The sequence below is a fragment of the Tachypleus tridentatus genome, chromosome 9 (assembly GCF_004210375.1).
Source record: "Tachypleus tridentatus isolate NWPU-2018 chromosome 9, ASM421037v1, whole genome shotgun sequence".
Lineage (NCBI taxonomy): Eukaryota > Metazoa > Arthropoda > Merostomata > Xiphosura > Limulidae > Tachypleus > Tachypleus tridentatus.
In genome coordinates, this window is record NC_134833.1 from 130,181,446 (window position 1) to 130,204,511 (window position 23,066).

At 34.3% G+C, this 23,066-nt stretch overlaps 3 protein-coding genes across 10 annotated transcripts in view; 2 read left to right on the forward strand and 1 right to left on the reverse strand.

The window, feature by feature from the left end:
- LOC143226376 (uncharacterized) overlaps positions 1–23,066 on the forward strand; it is a 37,836-nt gene that overhangs the window by 9,721 nt on the left and 5,049 nt on the right. For 6 of the 8 annotated variants that reach the window (XR_013014579.1, XR_013014578.1, XM_076457264.1 and 3 more), the window contains one exon: positions 16,729–16,845. Coding sequence is in view for 6 of the 8 variants with exons in the window: in XM_076457263.1 (XP_076313378.1) it covers positions 16,729–16,788 (60 nt within the window). In the remaining 2 variants the exon portion in view is untranslated. Of the gene's footprint in view, positions 1–16,728; positions 16,846–17,193; positions 17,321–23,066 lie in introns of those variants that run through there. The other 2 variants (XM_076457265.1, XM_076457262.1) reach the window with 1 other exon arrangement.
- LOC143226377 (uncharacterized) lies at positions 316–11,886 on the reverse strand. The gene is made up of 2 exons (XM_076457268.1): positions 11,729–11,886; positions 316–1,388 (listed from the first exon to the last, which is right to left on the reverse strand). The coding sequence occupies exons 1-2, from the start codon at positions 11,856–11,858 to the stop codon at positions 1,123–1,125; spliced, it is 396 nt and encodes a 131-aa protein (XP_076313383.1). The 5' UTR covers positions 11,859–11,886; the 3' UTR covers positions 316–1,122.
- Positions 19,357–20,504, forward strand: LOC143227252 (sodium/potassium-transporting ATPase subunit beta-like). Its single transcript, XM_076458721.1, has one exon. The coding sequence runs from the start codon at positions 19,854–19,856 to the stop codon at positions 20,418–20,420; it is 567 nt and encodes a 188-aa protein (XP_076314836.1). The 5' UTR covers positions 19,357–19,853; the 3' UTR covers positions 20,421–20,504.

A 23,066-nucleotide genomic window follows, 5' to 3' on the forward strand; every position in this document is an offset into this window, starting at 1 on the left:
TTCAGTACATTGGTACTGTGACAATCATGGGCTGACTTGCAGGCAAGCCAAGTGGGTTGTTTTGGCTTAGCCATTGGAATTTTGACTAATACTACCTGCTGTTACATGAAATATTTATTTTAAATGAGGATGCAGTGGGTGAATGGAGCACACAGGTACTAACTTGAGGGTTTACAGTGAAAACAAAGAGACTCAAGACTAAGACTTCCAATAACACTTTCATTGATCACATAGTGACAAGTTTCTCAGCATGTTTCCTTGAACTGTCATTGTTCTATAAACATCATTGCTTCCTAAACATATTTTCTGTGGGGGTTTTGGCTCTGAGAATTTCTGGATGTGTGGTAACCTTAACTATGAATCCATGAGTGCTATAGGTTCTTGAGTCAGAATTAGTTGTTCAGTTAACGTCTTCACCCACTCAACCTGTAGTCCATCTCTAACAGATCATCAGGAGTTGGAATTTAGCTGCAGGGCTATCAACATTTGGCTGGTTTGGGGATAGTAGGAAAGTCAAGATTTTATTTTCATCAGTTGTTAATCTAAGAAGAAAGGAGACTAATGCTCAGTTATCAATCTTTCTTGTCTATATCAATGCCTAGATTCTCCAAGGCTCACAAGTTACTCATTCCTGAATTGGCATTCTTTACTTGGACTGTGATGTCCATGTTTATTGTAGTAGACTCCTATCTACACCTTGCCTTAGGGTGGCATTCCTCTACTATCAGCAAGGGTTAGGTACTGCATGAAGTAAATTTAATGGAGTTTAAGGGAAGGCTTGATATATATTTGAATGAAAAGGACCAGCTATGATGTTCTTAACTTTTATAACCCTATGTACTAAGAACTACTGGTAATTAGTATTTTTTAATAGTTTGCCATTAGTTACTGATTTTTCTTGTGGTGTGTACATTCAGTAACAACTAAAACCTAATGTTTAAAAAACTTTTGTTGATAATTTTGATATATGTGAATTCCAATATCTGCATTCACAAACACATTAGTACTGTTTTATTTTATATTAATTATCAGCTGCTTAAATTATTTTGAAATGTCTATTTTTTCACTTATGTGTTTCTATCGTTTTCTAAATCTCTGTTCAATTTCTGGCTAGGTTACACCTTATTCTAGCAGCCAGGGTCCATGTCCACCAGAAAAATTCTGGATCCTAGTGCTACCCCAGCCCCTTCCCACCCACCTGCCTCCAAATCTAATCCAACTGTTTTTACCTATATTCCTTTCTCTCCTCATTTTCATCACTGTCTCACCATTACTATCAGCATCACTACTACCACCACCATCACTAATTTCATCCTCAATCCTTTTTATCATTACCAACCTATCTGTCATCCTTCTTTCTTCTTTTTCTTTGGACTTTCCATTCAGCACTGTAAATATAAAACAAGTTTTAACAAGAAACTTTATTCAAAGAAAGAGAAAATGAAGCAAGAAAAAGAATCATTTTATGGTAAATTACATGAAACATGTATATGAGCTTTCTTTGCAGCAAGGGAGTCAGTGGTATCATGAAAATCAACTTGTTTTATAGCTAAAATATCAGTAAGTTTTAGAACATGACATTTAAAAAGTTTGTATGTTAATCAGTTCATTAGACCCCATGAGTTTTATATACTACCTTCACTTGCCTTCCTGAGGCCCCTTGTGGCCCATGGTGCTTTAACATTGAAGTACCCCACCCTTTACAGGCCCTGCTAATAACCATCTGCAAAAGCATCCTGAATAAAATTAATTCCAGTAATTTTTACATAAATTTTTACTCCAGATAAGTACTTGATAAAATGAATATTTTATGCCTTGAAATAAACTCAGTGCTGAAAATTTGCATATTTTTCTGCTTTAATAACTTGTGTTTAAACACATGAGATTTTACTAGTTTTATTCTGTTTACTAGATGCTTGTATCTCTTATTTCAGAATTAATATCCTTTTAAAGCATCAATACAGTGAGCACTTTGTTGATGTCGACTGATAAAATTACACTACACTTGAAAGGCATTGTTAATGAACTGCATGTATGTCTAGTAAGTTTTGGACAAGACTTCGAGCTGTTGACCAAAACTTCCGAGACATACAGTCTATTAATAATTCTTTTCAAGTATGCTCTACTCTTTGTAAACCTTCTGTCAGGTTTATAGGATTAACTTGTTTACTTGGCCTTAGTGTCATTAGTTTAAATTCAGCTTAAGTTATACATAGGTTATAAAATCAGGCAAAATTATTATTAGTAGTAAAATACCCTGTACTCTTAGTATTACATAAAGAAAGTAAAGACAAGCTTAGCAGTTATTTCTCATTTCTGTTAAAATTAAAGATAAGCTTAGTTACTTTACTGTGAACATACAGTAATGCTAAAAATCTATTTTATTATCAAATGTTAGGCTTAACTTGTTGGCAGTAGGCTACTGGTATTTCCAGGCTCCAAATACAATGGTTAAGCCAAGTGTAGGAGTTGAGCATTCACAGTGTGATGGGTACAATGAGTTTATTTTACTTTGGAACAGGTATGTACTTTTAAGGAAGCTTGAGGTATAGATGTGTAATTTTTATGTAGAGTTTGTAGACAGGAAGAGGAATTGGAGGCTTTTCCTAATTAAAGAAAAGGCAAGAGACAAAGAGAAGTGTAGACTGTGGAAAATGGCAGCAAGATTTCAAGAAGAGCTAAAGTTTTTTTACATGCAGGGAATACGTCAGCTAACAATGATATTCAGGAAGTTAGAAATAATACTATTAGGGCTCAAAGTAGTGAATGTATTTGTAATGAGCTTATTCTATTAACAGATTTCAGCCCTTGGCTTGTGAAGTGTAGGAGCTACTGGAAGGATGAAAAGCATAAGAGTGAGAGAAGGATGTGAATGATGAATTATACAGGATGTTTGGAAAGTCACTGTGCAGTTTTGTAATCATTTTATTTAGTTATTTCAAGCCAGCAACTGATAGCAGTGTTTAGAAACAAAATAAGAAGGATCCAGGCCTGTATTGATGCCAACGGGGGTCACTTTCAACATTGTTTATAATTGTCATTTAGATTTACCTCCTGTATTCTATATTGAAACATGTCGGTTAATAAATATATAAGTGCACAGTGACTTTCCGAACACCCTGTAGTATGAAGTCTGTGGGGTAAATAGGGAGCTAGCTATCCAGGAGTACAAGTGGAGGATATAACTGAAAGAGCAAGAGATATAATAATGGGGCTACCAATGATGTAGTTTTTGTTGTGCACATAGAGGCACATGATGTAGAGAAGAGTAGATCAGAGGATCTAATTAATAAGTACAAAGGGCCGATAAAGGCATTTAAAGAAAAAGGCTGTAACTTAATTGTGTCAGAAATAGAGCCAAGAATTAATTGTGGGGATAAAACTGAGTAGGTCATTAGAACTAAACACTAGGCTTAGGATAATATGTAAGGATTAACAGATTAACTGGTTGGACTTGTAGGGTCAGTTCAGTTGGGGAAGGAAGTTTTTTGAATGGATTGTTCAGTTTAATAGAGTAATTTCTGGTTTATTTACAAGGACTATTAACTCAGCCATAAGGGAAGGTTTAAACTGTTAAAGATGGTTTTCTTCAATAAGTCATTGAGGAAACTACTAGAAACATTGCTATTTTAGATGTGTAGTTAACTTTTAGAAATTTTTGAGAGGGCAAAAATTGAGGAACATGTGAGTAAAATGATCATTGTCCTATTAGGTTTGACATTTCTGATATGGTATTTTCTTCCCCTCACATGTTAGCTATTCTTCTTGTCCAGTGCTGCCCTCTATATGTAACTTTTTTCTTTGTTTATGCTGCAAGCCTTCTGTTCCCCTTATTGGAATCAAATGATTTCAACATCTCTTTCATTTAAATCATCATACATCACTTCTCCACCAATAGGAATGTAACATATTCGTTTAACACTACTGAACTATCACTTTTCCTTTGGCAACGCTTGTGCTCAGATGTGTTTCTTTTTTGTTTGTTTAAAGTCTCATGTTAAATCTTTAGTATACTCATGACGTGGTCTTCATTTATTCCACTTCTACTTTCTATTAAGATTGTTTCTTAATTTTATTTTAATCCCAGTTTATAACAGTCATATTGTTATATATGCTTTCAATTATTGGTTGACTCTTCCTTATTATGACTGAAGTTCATGTTATCATTTAAGGAATTGCACCTGCAACTAGTGCTATGTCTCAGGCCTCAGGTGCAGACAATCTGACTGGGTATTTATCTACATTTATTCACTGGTAGATTGAATGTTATATAGGTCAACCTCTGTCTCCATATCTTGCTCCACTTCCTTTCAAACAAGCTGAGCTTTTTCAGGTGGATGATGGCTTGGGTCACCTATTTTCACTTCCTAATTTTGCCATGTTTTCCCATGCTCTGCTTGAGGAGTCACTTAGGTCTAATACTGTTTTTTTATTTTGTTTCTCAGGTATGTGAAGTTTTATCCCTCTTCCCTATTTTATATGATGTTAATGTACTCCTTCTGGATTTGTTGTCCTCCCAAGACAGCCTCCTCATTTGGACTGGTATATTAATGTGGTCCTCCACTCCTTCACTTTACTTCCATTTGAATAACTTTTCTCATGTTCCATGTTTCACATTTCCCTTAAAATGTATTTCCTTCTCCTCTTAGTCTGTGGATGTGAAGGCCTGATTTATTTTCTTTTGACATTTCTTGTACACTTTACCAATCATCTCCTTTATTTGGATCATTCCTTCCTTCCAAAGTAAGGGAGGGCAACTCCTATATATATTTGAGATCTTTCTGTTTCTCATCTCTGCCCTCATCCCAATCCAAATAGACTTCTTTGTTGGTCCATACTCTTTGTTGTTATATTGCCTGCATGGCTTCTTTTCATGGTACCTGTTCCCTACTTTTTACCTTTGGCAGTCTTCCTCTGTTTGGGTTTTTACCCTTCTGCTAATACTAATTGGGTTTGAGTTCTGATTGGCTTATTCCTCCTTGTCTTCGTCCTCCCAGGTGTCTTCTCCCCAGATTTGGCACCTCACCTTTTTCCTTGCATCTTGTCTTGACTGGCCATTGGAGAAAATCCTACAATCATGTATGTTGACCATGCTTAAAATGTTTTGTCTCCCATTATTTAATGCAGTTTCTTCTTCTTGGGTTTTTGTCTTCCACCTGTGGCTGTTCTTCAGGTTTCAGTGTGACATTGACTGGGTATGTTTCTATTCATACTTTTTTTTTTTTCCTTTTAAGAGCCTTTGGCTTCATTTACTCATTATATGAATCCTGCTGTGTGGTGAATGGTTCCTGACCAGATATTTGTCCACTCAGAATCTGTGCTATACAGCCATGTTGACTAATGCTTTAACCTCCATGGCATCATAATGCTTACTATTGAGATGAGATGTTACACAAGATTACTTGTAGGTGAATAACCACACAAAATAATTTCTTCATAAACTTACCCATTCCAAACTGTATCACCCATGGATTACATGGGTAAAGCAGAAAGAGATGACTTCCTATTCCTGCCATTCCTTGTATTGAATAAATCAGTATGGGCTGCTCTTCAATGTAGAGTTTCATGGTCATCCATTCCACTGTCTCGTGATGACATTCCTCTAGACTTTCCAGTATGTTCTCATTCTTTGTAAGCTTCTACCACTTTGTAGTTCCAAGCTGCTGGGTAGCCAACTGTGGAGACACATTCCTGAATAGGTTCCATGTGAAGATGACCATATCCATTCAGTGCAGAGTAAAGTGTTGGTGTTCTATGGATATTGATGACATGCTCTCCCCCAATATACAATATACTTTCACAAAGGAGTGAGATGTCAAATTCAGTTCACCCCTTTGATTGGAAGCTCTCATCCTAACCCCATGTGGATGTGGGTACCCTATAGCTGGGGGTTTAGATTTAGAGTAGAAACTACCAACACAAGTCCTCACACATGTTTATGATTGTCTGTATTCTTCCATTCATTACACACCTTCTCTGTTGTGGGTCCCAGTGGGTTGTTTTGGTTCTGTTCTTTTTACTATCCCTCATTGTACCTTATTCTGATGATTTTATTGCTTTTCAGTCTCACTATTGAGTAAGTTGATTCATATTATATAGATATTCTTTTGATACTGGATCAGTAGACCAAAGCTAATGCACATCATGCTCAGGAGCTGGAGTGGTTCTAGATTCCTGTAGGGCTCTTGAACTTAAGATAAAGATGGCATGATCTTTATCCTATCCCCACGTGGATGTTGGTTCCAAATCGCATGGGTTAGGGATGTAGTTGACTTACCAAGTATGGTCAATCATGCCCTAGCCTCTCTACAACTAGAGAGGCATATCCATTGTTTTACCCCCTTTTATATTTGTGAGATTAAGTTACATATATATATATATATACATGGTTAGAATCACTATCCTGCCACAATTCTCTCCCACTTGAATGTGCTCCTCTCTTTTTTCACCCTTATTTGCTACACATTTCATGGATGGGTAAAGAGTATTCTTAGTTCACAAGTGGTATGGTTCCCATTATCAAATCTTTCTATCTGACACTCAGTTCCAGGAATGTCCTTCAGATTTTTTTATTTATTTTTTCCTTTTGGGTGGGGGTAATTATTTTACTACTATCCTTCCCTCACAATGGTTCTGCTACCTAACTAATGTGGGATTCTAGCTAATATTGTTAGCAGAGGGAAGTACCATATCAGAAGTTATAATTTTCCAATACTGAAATTGAATTTCTGATAGGCACTTCCTACCTTTCACATTTCCCACCCTTTCTACCCACTTTCCTCTGGTGCTTATATCTTGTGCCAAACCTTGAAGTGATATTTTGGTAGAGGCATATAGAGGGAGTACATGTGTTATGTGGGCATGTCTTGCTCCTGTTTGTGGAGAAGTGAAACATGATGGTTTACATGTGAGACATGTTTAATCATTTAATTCCAGTAGGGGGAAGCAGAAGGCTTGTAGCATGCATAAAGAAAAAATTGCACATATAGGGCAGCAATGGATAAGAATAGTTAATAGGGAGTATTTATTGAAAATACATTTTCAGTATAGGAAAATTATAACTTTACTGTTTGTGGAGATCAGGAATAATGCTATTTTGGTTATAAATTTAAAATAAGTAAAGTATAAAGGGATATTACATAAATTATCTGTTGTGAATTGGGTAGATGAGTTATTTTGAGACACTGGTCAAATGTAGTAATTTTTAAAGATAAATTTTTAAATATTCAAGATAAACATATTCTTTATAGAAAGAAAATGGTGGCTACAAGTAAAAATCCAGATTGGCTCACAAAGGGTTTAAGTTAAGATTAAAGAAAAGCATTTCAGATTTGAGAAATTTAAATTGATGGGATGATGGGAGATTTAGAAGATTACAGAGGAGCAAGAAAGTTGCTCGAATAAGGAATTAGAACATCAGAAATGACATAAGGAAAAAAAGTTGGCTGAAAATGTAAAATTATCAGTATGAATTTCTTTAAATATGTGAAAGGTAAATAAAATGTTAGGATGGGGTAGGGCCCTTCAAGAATGATAAAGGAAGTATTGTATGTGATTATTATAGATAGGCTGAGTTATTAAATTCTGCTTTTTTCAGTTTTTGCTGACAAATGTTTAAGTAGTATTCATCTGCAACAGTTCATACATGGGAAGAAGCTAATTATATTAATTTTGAGCTTGTTCAGAAACAGTTGGGAAATTGAAAGAATGATAAGACTTCTGGGCCAGATAATATTTCCCTAAGGGTTTTGAAGGAGGTTAAGGATTGGATATGTGATTCACTTGCTACTATGTTTGTTTTGTAAGCCAGGTGCCAAAGGATTGGAAGTTAGCTAATATCACTCCTCTTTATTCAAGAGAGGTAGTAAAAATTGTTCCAGTTATTATAAGCCTATTAGTCTCACACAAACTGTGTGGAAAGTTTCAGAAAGTTTGATTAAAGATGCATTGCTAAGTCATTTAACAAAGTCTAGAAGTTTACTGGATAGGCAACATGATTTGACAAAGGGAAAATCTTGCCTTACAAATCTTTTAACATTCTTTGAAAAGGTTACTGTTTATATAGACAAGAATAAGAGTGTTGATTTAGTGTATCTGGATTTTCAGAAATCATTTGAGAGGATTCGACATGAAAGGCTTCTAAAAAATATTATCTCTATAGGTGGGGGGGATAAGTTAGCAAATTGGATGGAAGAAAGTAGTGAGTTTTTACAATTGGAGTTCTGTCAAACTAGATTAATGTGACAATTAGGATACATCAGGGCTCAGTCTTAGGACCTTTGCTCTTTGTGATTTACATTATTGACATAGATGAAGGAATGGTTAATAAATTACTTACATTTGTAGATGATAATTAATTTATTGGGTGTTGCTAACTGTGAGGAGGATACTGCTAATTTACAAAATGATTTAGATCATTTAATGAGTTGGGGCATAAATGACAGATGGGTTTTAATTATAATAAATGTAAGATAATATATCTTAATTTGAATTATAATTTAGATAGGAATAACCTTAACTGTGTTATGAAATAACTCCATCTTGATGTGATGGTTGATTGGTCTCTTGGGCTGTCCAAGCAATGTGCTGTCATTAGTGGTATAGCAAATAAGATTTTAGGTTGCATCTTTTGGAATATTGAATACAAGGTTCTGAAGAGGTTTGATTTCATTTTATAGGTCACTAGCTAGGTCACATTTAGAATACTGTGTCTGATCTGGGTTCCTTACTTCAGGAAGAATACTGAATTGTTGGAAAGGGTTCAAATGAGGATTACCTGAGTGTGTTTGGAATGGAGGGATTTTCATATGATGAGAGATTAAGATCTCTTTTCTTTTGAAAAAATAAGAGTTACAGAGTTCTTAATTGAGTTGCTTAAGATTGTAAAGGAAATTGATAGTGTTGAAGCATCATCTTTTTTCATATTCAACACTTAGAACAATAGGACTAGGGACACAAATATAAATAATGGGAATGAAAGAGTCATCTTGGGCTAAGACAGTTTTATTTTTCTAACTAGGTGGTTGACCTCTGGAATGGGTTGCCTTTGGATGTTGTGGAGGCAGTAAATTTAAGTGAGTTTAAGAGAAAGCTTGATAGTTATATGAATGATAAGAGCTGGCTTAATATTTTTAGTTTACTTTAGAGGAATGACAACTGAGATGGAACAATAGCTTCTTTGACGTCCATAAATGTTAAGTTCAACATGTTAGGTAAGCTTATGTAAGACTAAGTAAATGCAAAGTTCAGTTGAAATTTATGAAGCTCTAACTAAATAATCTGCCACTTTAAAATAAGCCCTTTCATTTGAGTCTGTTTTTAATTTTAGGCCTAATGTCACATGTGGTAATTTCAGTTTCATACTAGTAGTGCGATTACTGTTGATATTATTCAGTAATATGCTATAAATATTTGCAAGATTAGTATTTTTTTTTGCTTTTTGAAGAAAAATATTTCATATGACATAGTAGCTTCTCAGATGTCACGAGATATTTTTTTATAGGCATACATTTGTAACTTGTCAGCTTAAACCAAGTTTAAAGTTTAGTATAAACTATTATAAACAAGAAAACACACCTATTTTTAATTAATACAAAGGTAATATGGCTGCAATATTTTGATTAGCACAATCTTATATAGAAAGTGAAAAACTGATGAAAAACATTATTTAAACATGTTTATTAATTTTCATTTAATAAAGAATTTCTTGGTTCAAAGCAAGTTCAGTTATTTTTCTCTACTGTCTGTGTTTCATTTTATTCCACACTTAACACTCCTACGAAAAGTGGGGCTTAATAAGCCATAACCTTTCAAGTTGCTCTGGGGCCTATTAGGCCCCACTTTTCGTAGGAGTGTTAACAGACCTAAAGCTGCATTTTGCTGAAACTGTTGCTTTTTAGTCATACATCAGTAAACTACAGTAACAAAGCATTCCAACTATTTCTTTCCCTGGTCTTTTGTGTAACCCTAAGCTGCTCTTGATCTATCAACTAATTTTCAAAAATGTATTAAACATAAATGTTTTAAACTGGGATTGCCATTATAAAAAATTAACATTGCTAGATATAACAGTCCAAAAATTATAAAGAAAAAGTTATAGTGTACAAAAATCATCTTTCTTAAAGAAATTAGTGAAGTAGAATTCTTGTGGGTTATCCAAATCTGAGAAAATCGTGTAATTCTGAAACCTAATTTTCCAGACCTTGAAATCTGTAGCATTTATATACATATTAATGAAATATTATGAAAGTTGAAAAAATATTTATTATGTAAATTACTTGTGGTACACAAATTCACCTTGGACATTATTTTCAAGTCTTTTGGTTTCAATTTTATAAAAGTTGTTTACATCATTTTAGATGATGTAATTGTAATCAATTATTACAGCAACATTACTGTGTTGATTAACTGCAGTTTACATGCTGTGTATAAATAGCCTAAATGATGCAATGGACTAATCAGAAATAACAATTCATTTGAGACTTACTTTTTCATTTTGTATGTTATTCCATGCATAAAAAGTATCAAGACTTGACACAATGTTTGTAACAAACAATCCAGGAAGTAAATATACAATTTCATAAATTATAGAATATTGACAATTATAACTGAAATTATATTAATTTTGGACTAATTGAACATGCTCTTTTGATGGTTTATTGAGCATAAATTATATTCAGTTTTAATGAAGACAACTGGCCAAGCATCTAACAGTCAGATACTTAGGTATAGAATTAGTGTTTGTAATACATTAAACATTTAATTGCACAACTATTTGAACAGCGTCACATCGTGGTATGTAAATATACCATACATTTTCTGCATCTGCATTATAATAGTGTTTTTCAGAATTAGTTATTTATTCTTTTATGTTTCATTTTTACACAATATGTGGTCAAGAAAGTCATTAAACTGCTTTAATTCTTTGATATTCTTGTGAAGTAACACCTGGTCTGCTAATGGACAGTGTGGCTGTATTGTGGTACATTGTGCAAGGATATCAACAATAATGCTCTTTAATGGTAAGTCTTGAGGTTACAGGTTTTCTTAAGTTTGAATGAGAATGGACAGTCACATGATTATTTCTAATTGCTCTGGGTAAATCTGAACTAACTTAAATAAGGTGCGATATTTATTGAGTCTGGTATATAAAAAATCCACTTTCTAACTTCTAACAAGTTTAGTAAACTGGATCAAACTTTATACAGAGCCATATCATAAACATTTTCTCTTACTTTTATACAGCACTTTAGACAATGCTTATTGTAATAAATAGGTTACAAAGAAGCTGATAAACCCTACCCTGCTGTATTTTTGAAGTTGGAACAATTCTGGGAATTTGCTTGCCTGAGTTTATTTGCTATTGACAGTGTCAGAGTACAGTTTCACATAAATAGTAATGATGCTAATTGTGGTGATTCACTGTTTTATTTTTTAAAAGGTTCTTACTTCAGCTTCTGACACTAAAATAAATAGAGGAAACAGGTGTGAAAAGATTAGAAGTAGAAATTCTCAGGAGATTTACATTGGAATTTCATGGTTCATAATGAAAAGTTATGATAGTATTATTATGCTAAAAATATAGTAACTATAGAAAATGGGTGTTAAAAGGTGAGCAGTATAAATCTTGGTTGTAAGTTGTTCAAAACTTTGTGATCAATACTAACAGAACCACCAATTTTATTTTGCACATTGCAGTCTTTCCTTTCGTTATGCTTTGATTACTTACCTACAACCTGGATGAAAGGGTTAATGATCATTTTTCTTCTTTCTTCTAGGAATGAGCAAAACTTCACAAAGTTAGAGATTTGTAAACTCAGATTTGTTCTGGTTAAAAAATTAAGGTAAGGGAACACCATTCCCACACATTCCCATGACACTATACCAATGTTCACTACTACCGTGTTTCTCTGAAAATAAGACAGGGCTTATATTAATTTTCACTCCAAAATATGACACTAGGGCTTATTTTCGGGGATGTCTTATTTTGATATATTAAAAAAATGAAGTTACAAAGTAAAACTATTAAACTAACCATTTAAAATAAACTATTATTAAACTATTAAACTAACTGATTAATACTTAAACAAACTAATTAACTAACTATTAAACTAATTAATAAATTAATTTTTTTTATTTCTTTCCTCTTCCTGCCACTCTTAACTAGGGCTTATTTTAAGGGTAGGGCTTATATTAAAACTATCCCCAAAAATCACACTAGGTCTTATTTTATGGGTAGGTCTTATTATCGGAGAAACACGGTATTATCCACCCAGCTTATAGTGTTTTCACCTGCTCCAGCTACTCAGGTTTGGGAACTTTGTTTTAGGGCTGTTAAGAGTTTTATTAGTTTGTTGTGCCTCATAAGACAGGATGTTGGCATCTAGTCATCAATCTTTCTTGTCTATGCCAATTCCTATATCCTCCAAGGTTTATATTGGAGTCATTTCTCATTCTGCATTGCCATTTTTTGCAAGGAATGTAGATGTCCAAGTTTAATGATACCTAATCCAATCTGCATGTTTCCATAGTGGCAATGTCCTACCACTCTGCCTTTTTTGCACAAAGGTGGGATGCTGCAGTTCAGGGCTTTGTCTTTTAGACTAGCAGTAGCACCATATGTTTTGTGTCAAATTGTACAATTTTTTTCTCATTAATCTTTTCCATAGGTTTGTACACACACTATTCCATTAAATGACTAGTTACTGCTAGCTCCATATCATCAGTTGGTGGATCACCACACCCAATTTTACTTTCAGCAGCAACCAAGACAGGCTTCATTATTAGAGCTTAGACATCTGTTCTCACTCCCAACACAAAATATTGTCAGTCTGGGTATCTTTTTCAACACGTATTGCAGTCAAGCTCAATCAATTCTTATTTGATTTCAAGCTATGGAACAGGTAGTCCAACTCTTACTTGCTCTTCCTTCTCCTAGTGTACAGATTGTTTGGAAATATGGACTTCACTCTAATCCCTTATTCTTTTGAGATGAGTGCACAAGAGATTTTTTTAGTGGTTTTTCTCAATCAGTGGATCATGAAAAGTAATTAGTGTCTTACATTTCTAGCAAAGGGAGCACTTGGTCTAAGGCTCTCTGTTTTCAAATCTTGGATCTTCTTTCTTGGGACCACTCCTATCATTTCATCCTATTAGCTTGTTTTGTTCCAGAGGTGATAAATGTAGTAGCAGATTAATTGTCTCAGCCTGAACAGATTCTCCTGCTATGCAAGGTTTTCTGATGAATTGACTCTCATTTTGAAATATTGATGATTGATGTGTGGCCACTCATTAAAATATTGAACTACCACCCTTTTATTCATGGTACCTCACTCTTGGGCAATGAAAATAGATGTATTCCACTATGATGGGATTATACCTCTAAGCCTTCTCATTGAATCTTATGTTACCAGGTTACTAACTATGATTCATTACAATCTGTTGTTTGGTGCTGTTGATAGCACCAGATTGGCAGATAAGACCTGGTTTCCACTTCTGCAATACCTTTATACCATGTCTTCCACTTCTTCTTTGACAATCTTTGTTGAGACAGCCATAATCTGACATTTTACACTCAACAATTCTTAAGCTCAAGCTTTGGGCATGAAAGTAATGTGGTCATTTGCATAGTATTGGAGTTTAATTTATAAGGTTGCTAGGTATCTCTCTCACCCTTTGCTCAGTCCCACAATGGATATTAATCAATAAAAATGACACACATATTGACATTAGTGTATTGCAACATTGTTAAACCCACATTAACTAGAAATGCTAACTGTAACTTATTTTTTGGCCTGGCTTTTGACAGAGTTTTTGCATCTTCCACAATCATCCTGTATTGGTGATATTATTGACAACCTTTAGATACTCGAGACAAATTATTTGAGTCTCCAGTATTGTCTCCATGTTGTTTTGGATCCTTCATCCTAAACAACTGTTTCAATTACATAACTGGTATATTAAGTTGGTATAATTTACCTTTTCTCTATGTCCATTTGAGACCTTAGCCTCACATACCATATATCACCTTTTCCTGAAGGTTTAATTTTTGTTGATGCCAGTTGAAGTTTTTTGCAATGATTTTGCAGAGAATGCTTTGTCTTTTATGTATCTCCTCAGGCAAGTTCTTCCTGCATAGATTCTGGCAGTTGGGGAAAGAGTTACATCCAATCAGTTATGGAAGTGATAATTTGTCCACACTAATGCCTTTAGAGGGGTTCAACATAGTTTTTTTTATTCATTGGGATCCTTCAGTTTCTCGGGGCTTCTCCATGGTTATCTTGTCAAGGTTGGTTTTGAAATTGATCCCATATCTCTTATTCTGGGATATTTTTGGAGGTGAAGAATTTTTTTGCTAGTCACATCTGTTCAGATTTGTAATATTTCATTGTCCTTAGCAGCTCAGTCAAACTGCTTGCTGGAGGACATTACTCAGACTTGTATATGGAGCATAGGACAAAGGCTGAGTATATATAGTTCATGTATAGCAGATGTAAAGGGATTATATTGCTGTGTCATGAAAGGATTTCAAATTTAACATCTACATATCACACAAGTTTTCTGAGGTATATTCTCTTGAAATATGTTACCAAGATACATGAAATATTCTTAAATATAATTTTAACATAAGGAATTTAACTGTGCAAAAGTTACTTTTTGGTTATCTGTTTTTAGTTTTTTTTAATAAGTCTTTGTACTTATACATTTATACACAAACGTATAAATGTTGATTTTACTAAATTAAAAAAATATAAATTCCTATGAATATAGTAATATTTAAAAAAGAATAAAATTATTTCAAAGGAATTTGTTTCATCTTTTTTAACTTCTTTACTGTCTGCTAGTGGAATTCATTTTATATTTTTCTTTTTAGTTTGTATCATATTTTTATGGAAAGCTGTAGACGGATTATCTGTGCATAGCTGTTTCTAATTTTAAACTGATAGAGTAGAGGGTAAGCAGCTAGCTAACAATATCCATCACAAACTTTTCAGTTTCTTTTGTGTGACTAAGTGTAAGTCTTGATGGCCACTTATATAACAAACCTATGACTTCAAAATATAGAGCACGTTTTTATGCCAGTGGAATGTATACTACAAATCTTCTGATTCATGTTCAGGCCAAGCATATTAACTACCAGGCCAAGTCTAGTATTACATTTTAGTATTGTTTTAAAGGTATAGAATAATTGAAAATCAACTGTATTATTGTTCTTTTAGTTACCTGACAAATGGAGGTCTTAAATGTTCACACTCACAAAATAGGGTTTCAGGCTAAAAAAGTTTGAGAACCCTTAACATAGCCCATAAACAGTGGTATAATGAATAAATTAAACTCCACACTGAATTAAATAGAAACTGATGTTGGCTAAGACAATTTACAGTGGATTACATCTTAGGTGGACACCGCAGAGAACTCCCACTATTGTAGAATAAGATGATACACATTGGAATATACATCATAGATTGTATAGAATGAACCAAATCACGAACTGATATAAACTTAGCACAGACTGATAAAGACAAAAATAGTAAAAAAGTAAAGACTTGAACACCAAACTGAGATGGAGTTATTTTTACTGTTTTATTACCCAAGTGAAGAAGCTCCGACATGTAAGCCAAGAATAAAATGTGAGAAAGGTTTCTTTTCAACAATGGCGTATCAAGAAAAGCTAAAACTCGTTGTACTTTCTGATATGTGCATTGGAAAAGGAAAGTAAATCTAAACAAACATTTTATTCGTTGTTGTTTGTATGTGTACTTTTCACAGTTTATTGTGAAACCGGTTTATTCCTCTGTTTCACTAAATTATCGTTCATTTGACTTTTTTTTTTCCCAACAGAAAATTTGAATTTTACACACAATAAGTATGTATATTTTTTCTTAGTGATTGGAATGTTGTTTGTCGAGGACTATCTGTATTAGTTGCCCCAAATTATAAAGGGATAAGATTAGAAGGAAGATTTTTTTTTTTTTTGCACCAGTGCATTGTTTCTTGATTATTTTTGTTGTTAAGCATAAAGCTGTTTCCACCGTGAGTATCGAAACCCGGATTTTAGAGGTGTGGGACCTCAGACTTGCCCCTGTTGGCATTAATTCTTAATTTCTTCTCTGATGTAACATTTCCATACCTTAAACTAATTTAACATCAAGAGTGAAATTCTTTAAAAAAAATAACTTATGAGGTACTCAGCTTGGTGAAGTGGAGCTCTTTTGAAAATCTACGTGTAAGCATAAAAAAAGGGCAGTTTGAGTGTCATCGAATACACGCTTTCTGGCGGAACAAAAGAATACACGAACATACGAAAAAAACAGCTCAAATAAGTTCTGGACTAGCTATAGTACCGTCTTGGAAAATATGTTCTGTTCTTCGGTACCAGTGAGTACCGGCAGAATTTCATTCCTGTAAATTAATATATATATAGAATATTTGTTTGTTTGTTTGCTATCTGTGCTCTGCCCACTACGAGTATAAACTCAGTTTTTAGTGTTGTAGATCAGTAGACATACGGCTATGGCACTGTGGGGACATATAATTATTGAAAAATTCAAACCAGAATTGCAAAAGCTCTAGAAAAGGAATTATATACCAACTTATCTTTTTTTAATATGCAAATCATCAACGAAACATTTAAGTATTAAACTTAGAGCTGTACACTTTGAACTTCAACATCTAAAGTATTGCGTTTTGGGTGACTATTTACTACGTCTCTGTTTCTCATGTTTTTAGATGTACGTTACGCCTTATAAAAACATAGCGATACTCACCTTGTTTTTCTGTTCTTACTGAGTTTGCGCAACACCATCCAAGTCACGAGTTGCTAAAGGTTCTCCGTGGGATATACAAGTAGGTTCTATCTCTGTTTTAGTGAATTGTATGTACTGTTTATTTTGTAATCAATTTTTGTATATGATAAACAATAATAATAATAGTCTGAAGATAATATTGGTAATAGCAGTAATGCATTACGGTTCGATTATTTACGTTTGCAAAGAATACTGGGTAAAACGAAAACATTAGTTCAAGGCTTACACGGGGCATCAAGAGAATCTAAACCTGAAGAACCGGGGTTGAGTGTTTGTTTTGTTTCCACTTTTTATAGTTGTTAACTGTTTCAATAATGAATAATAGTGTCAGCATAGTCTCATTGTTGTTTAACTACTCAGTATTAAAAAATAATTACTGTTGTTTCAGCAATAAAAATACGAACTAATATAGACTGGTCTGTCAGAGAATAACGAACAATGCATCACCGAAGTAAACAGTAAAACACTTCAAAGACGTCTTGTGAATTCTCAGTGTGAAACTTTTAACTGTTTTTCTGTAATATAGGACTACGCAATAAAAATTGTGGTCGTAGGATGTTGTGATAAACCATCAACACCAACTAATATAGTCCTAGCATGACCAAGTGGGTTAAGGCGTTCGACTCGTAATCTAAGGATCGCGGGTTCGAATCCCCGTCGCACCAAACATGCTCGCCCTTTCAGCCATGGGGCGTTATAATGTTAGGTCAGTCTTACTATTCGTTGGTAAAAGACTAGCCCAAGAGTTGGCGGTGGGTGGTGGTCCCTAATTTAGCTGTGTGAGACTAGAGACATTATCACGTCCCCACAGGAATACCTACTACTTTTATTCTTACCTCTTTTCACTGTACGTTGTCATGACTACTGACAATTGAATCTTTTAAACTGTTGATGTGTGGACGTTACGTACAGGTGGTTATTTCTGATCCTCAAAACGTTTAGTACCAATGTAGTTTATGTAGCGATGACTTGGTTGTGTTGGTCTTTTGTAACTCAGTAGATATATATGAAAATAGGGAAGTAAAAGCCACATCTTGCAGTATATGCCAGAAGCCAACAGTGGACCGGTTTTTACAATGATATTTCTATCGTTTTTGTGAGAAGATTTGTTTTTATACACGTGGAATTAATAAGTTTTACTCCAAAGCCCTAATCTTCCAGGTTATGATAAAAACGTAACCCAAGAGTTTGCAGTGGGTGATGTTTATACCAGACTGTCTTTATTTCTGAATTATTACGGGTAGCCCTAGAGTAGCCTTAAACAAATTTTAACGAACAAGAAATGATCCAGATAACGTGATCAATAATTTTTCATAACAGTTGCTAGATGTTTTCTTTGATTGCTTATCACCATTCTTGGTGGCAAAATTTGAACCACGTAGTTTTCAACGAATCTCACGAAATTTTCAAATCTCTCCGTTATATGTTTTAACCTTGAAAAGTATGATATGAACCACAAAATTTGAAGCCCCCAGTGGCTCAGCGGTATGTCTACTGACTTACAACGCTAAAACCGGGTTTCGATACCCGTGGTGGGCCGAGCACAGATAGCCCATTGAGTAGCTTTGTGCTTAATTCAAAACAACAACAAAAAAATGTGAAATTTTCTACCACCATAGAAAAAGATTTCCATTTAAACTTCTAAACTTTTACCCTTTCAAGTTTCAGGTAAATAATGAAATATTAGAACGAATATTTTTTTTATAGCGTATTTGAAAATAAACCTTACACTGGGAGAGTTCTTCATTCACAAACGTGTCAGTGAAAGTGTTAAATATCTTTTATAAGTTGTTTATGTACCAAATTACTTGTAAGTTCAAGATCTTTCTTGGTTACAGAAGCAATAATATGTGAATCTCGTAAACACCAAACAAAAATAGCTCCAGTCAGATTTTTACATATTTTACTAAGAAAATTCACGATTCACACAGTCTTTGTGTCTAGTTCCTCATTGTGAGTGTCGTGACAGATAAGAAAAAAAATGTTTCAATACGATGCAATATGTGGATCCGACTGGACAGTGTATAAATTATGTAATAACTTCTGTCAGAGGATCTGTTGTAATTCTACATTGATAAATACAATTTTAAGTAACAGACAAACTACAAAGAAACTTCTACGTTCACGCTGTTCTAGGTCGTCGAGTGTTTTCGACTATTATGTTAATAATTAAAGGTTAACTGATTTTCTAAATTTACAAATAATTACGAAGTACCACTAGGTGAAGAGTTTTATAAATTCGTGATGTTCATTTTATCACAAGATCATGTGCAGCAATTACTAATTAAAAACAAACAAACAGTGAATGGAACACACTATCAGAAAGCTTGAAATTAAAGAAACGAGTTTGAACATATTCCCAAATTGTTCAGAACAGTAATTGAAGAGGAGGCGCGATTATATCGAAGATCTTGAATTTACAGAAACTACCTTCGATAGTTTGTTTCATTTACTCTGGTTTTCAATAATTTAAAAAAAAATTGTAAAATAAACTTAGTACGGTACTGATTTCTTAAATTGAATGTTGTAAATAAAAATTAACGATATTAGTTTACACTCACAGGATCCTTACTGAAAATTAATAAGCTGCGAAAAAGACAAAAGAGAAAATAACCATTTATTTCCTGTTCTCATCAAGTGATTGTTGCTGGAATTAAAAGGGGAGCTGAGCAGGAGGAAAGCTACTAGGCCTAAAAAATAACGTGGGGCATAAAGATAAAAACGGGGAAAATAAGATGTCTAACAATGCTTTTGTGCGAGGAATTAACTGCACATCGACCTTCGGAGCATCAAAAAAGGAAACCAAAACTAAAAGCTCACATTCTCGACGTGGTAAAAAGTGTCAAATTTCATTAATGGGCGTACTTATGCTAACATCAATAATTGTAACCATTCCTCAATGCTACGGAGACATTATTTATTGCAACAAAAACACAATGAACGCTATTCCTCGTTTGATGAAGGGTTTTTCCGACACCTGAAGGCAGTTTGAATTTGATACATTTTGGGCCTGGTAGACTTCATTTCGGGGGTAGAAACTGGACGAAGATGAGCCAAGAATTATCACAGTTATTATCTGGCTATAACACAGAAATGATTGATAATCAAAACTTTACCGAGTGTTCTAGAGAAAGTCCTCCAGCGGGACATTCGTGCTTCTTCAACATCCAATTAATTTCACCTAAATGCATTGAAACCGAAACATTTGGATACAGATATGGTAAACCATGTATTTTTCTCCAATTCTCAAACATCAGCAACTGGGAGCCTGTTCCCTACAACACCAGAGATCTCCACACTGCAGTTGAACTACCTGAAAGATTACGTTCTACCTACGACCCACATTATGCCTATATAGACTGTGAGGGAGACACTGCTTTTGACAAGGAGAACCTTGGTTTCATACACTACTCTCCATACCAAGGATTTCCAGTAAACTTCTTCCCCTATACAGATCAACCCGACTTCATGCCTCCTCTAGTGTCTGTACACTTTTCTAGCCCGAGAATTGGAATTGCTATAAATGTAGGATGTAAACTGTGGGCGAAGAATGTGAATCATGCAGAAGACGCTGTTCCCAACGGGACTGTTCGTTTTACTCTTCCTATTGATTAGAGTCAGTATAAAACTTTACACACAACAACGTTTTTTACTATACACTTCACTGTTAATAGTAGTTAGAGAATATAGTCTTTAACATACTCGAGTATAACCAGATTAAAGTTATTATTGGAACGAAATAAAAATATTTCCTATATTTTTAATTTTAATCCAATATTTGCAAAATTATCTTCCTAAAAGTAATTTTTTTTCCAGTTATTATTTACCTCTTAAACGCTTCAAAATACTTGTTATTGTATAGCTGGGATTTTTTCTTTCTTTTTAGCGCAAAGCTGTATGATGTATTATTTGTACCCTGGGGAATCGGAACCCGAATTCTAGTGTTGTAAGTGGGAGATTAGTATATTGCAGTGAAGCAATTATACGGAGTAAAAGTCTGTTCGTAACAACGTTTTTAGGTGGAACTCATTCTTATTCATTTTTATCCCGGTTGCACCAAACATGCTCACCCTCCCAGCCGTGGGGGCGTTATAATGTGACGGTCAATCCCACTATTCGTTGGTAAAAAGTAGCCCAAGAGTTGGCGGTGGGTGGTGATGACTAGCTGCCCTCCCTCTAGTTTTACGCTGCTAAATTAGGGACGACTAGCGCAGATAGCCCTCGAGTAGCTTTGCGCTAAATTCAAAAACAAAACAAAACATTATTATTTTTTAATATTTTCTGAACTGATGGGTTTTAATTCATCTAGTTACACGAACGTTACTGAGCTGACATGTTTTTAATTTGTTCCAGCACAAATCCATTTTATTATTTCATTCAACTGATAGAACGCGTTAGAACTACGTAGTTATAGTTTGCGTCAGGGTCTTTAACGAAAACTATAGACAAGTCATTTTGCGTGAAAACGTTAGACTTTTAAATCATAATTTTAACTTGGTTATAATCTATTTCAACAAGTCAATTTTGTTATTTTTACCAATTCGAAATAGATTAGCCTTTTGTTGACGTCGAAAATTAGGGAGCGTGAACAAAATGGTTAGTGTGCCGAGCTGTTAATCCATTTGTCCCTAATTCGCATCCTGTTACTGAGAAAAAAATTGCGACTGCAGTGTGAGGCTGAGGGCGCTTTTTAAGATTAATGGAAAATACATTTGTTTGATCAAAATTCTGAAGTTTAAAATTCGCAATATTCGGTTATAAAAAAAGTGGCCCTATAGATGATGGTAGATACTGCATGACAAATGCCTAATCTCTGTTTGGAAATTCAAAATTAGGAATCATAGAAGATACTCTTCGTAACTTTGCCATTGAAAAAGCACTTTTTGTGTTTATTCAGTTATACTGTTTTATATTTTTCAGGTGCATGAAATGATTTATTATTCCTCTACAACTACGACAATTAATAATTTATTTTTCTTGTGTAATATATACTCGGCTGTTATTCTCTGAACAGTATGTTTTGAATTTCGCGCAAAGCCGTCCCTAATTTAGCAGTGTAAGACTAGAGGGAAGGCAGTTAGTCATCATCACCCACCGCCAACTCTTGGGCTACTCTTTTACCGTCACATTATATTGCCCCCGCGGCATGTTTGGTGTTACAAGGATTTGAACTCGCGACCCTCAGATTATGGGTCGAATGCCTTAACCACTTGGTCACGGCGGGCCTCTCTGAACAGCAATTGATATTACTTGTATTTTTACTAATCTCTAATACGAGGATAAAGTTATGGTGTTTTTACTCGTGTGTTACATATTTGTGAATGTAACTGAATGAAGTTTATTATCTGTCTATGTTTATACTGCAAGAGTTCTTATATTTAACTTTACAGAAGTAAAGTGCTAAGTAAGGATTCAGGACCTGTTACTTGTAGTGTTTAAGTAGAGCTTCCATGTTTACAAAATGAATTATCAGAAAGGACTTGAAAATCCATTACTGGTAATATTGGAATTGGTTTTCCATTTACTATAATGAAATACGAAACTATAGCTTAGAATATATCGAGAATTACTCAACCAAGAGGAACTTTCAACATGAAGTAATGATGCATTCCAAAAATATAATACATTTTTATTTATTTTTAAAAAAGTGGTTGTGTTAAGAATCATAACGAAAAATCACATTAGTTCAATGTAAAAAAAAAAGCTATGTATTAATCCAAAGTAAACAAAGACATATTATCCTTTTTTCCTTTTTATAACTTTGATAGTGAAATAGAGTATGTATATTCTGTTTGTGTTGGAGACTTTTGCTGATACCACTGCACAGTCTTTTACGTTTACATGAAACTGTACACTGGGTCTTGATCCCAGGACCAAGGACCATATACAGGACAAGCTCGGCTGTGACAGCACCAGAGCAGACGGACTTGGATGTATTGTCAGCATGCTCGTTTCTTAGAATACCACCATGGCCAATTATTCAGAAAAACTGATTTGAGATGGATGACAGAAAAAATTTAGCCAGTTGTTTCTTAATGTCTAAGAAAACAGGGTGAGAACTCACATTAAATGATTCCAGGATCAGTAGATAGCAAAGAGAATTGGTGTAAGTAGTGTACTGCTTATCTTCTGTGTGATCCAAGGCAAGTGAAATGGCATACAACTCGGCAATGAACATAAAACTCTAGAGGGGATTCTGTGAACAACCAGCGAGCTACAACAAACTGTGGGAAAGCCCACATAGACATCTGATTTTGAACC

Excerpts from the sequence above, each read along its gene's own strand:
- LOC143226377 (XM_076457268.1), bottom strand. The coding sequence starts at position 11,858 with ATGGTGTTCCCTTACCTTAATTTTTTAACCAGAACAAATCTGAGTTTA. Across the intron at positions 1,389-11,728 it reads CCCTTTCATCCAGGTTGTAG|TGCTGAATGGAAAGTCCAAA; the intron begins GTAAGTAATCAA and ends TTATATTTACAG.
- LOC143227252 (XM_076458721.1), top strand. The coding sequence starts at position 19,854 with ATGAGCCAAGAATTATCACAGTTATTATCTGGCTATAACACAGAAATG.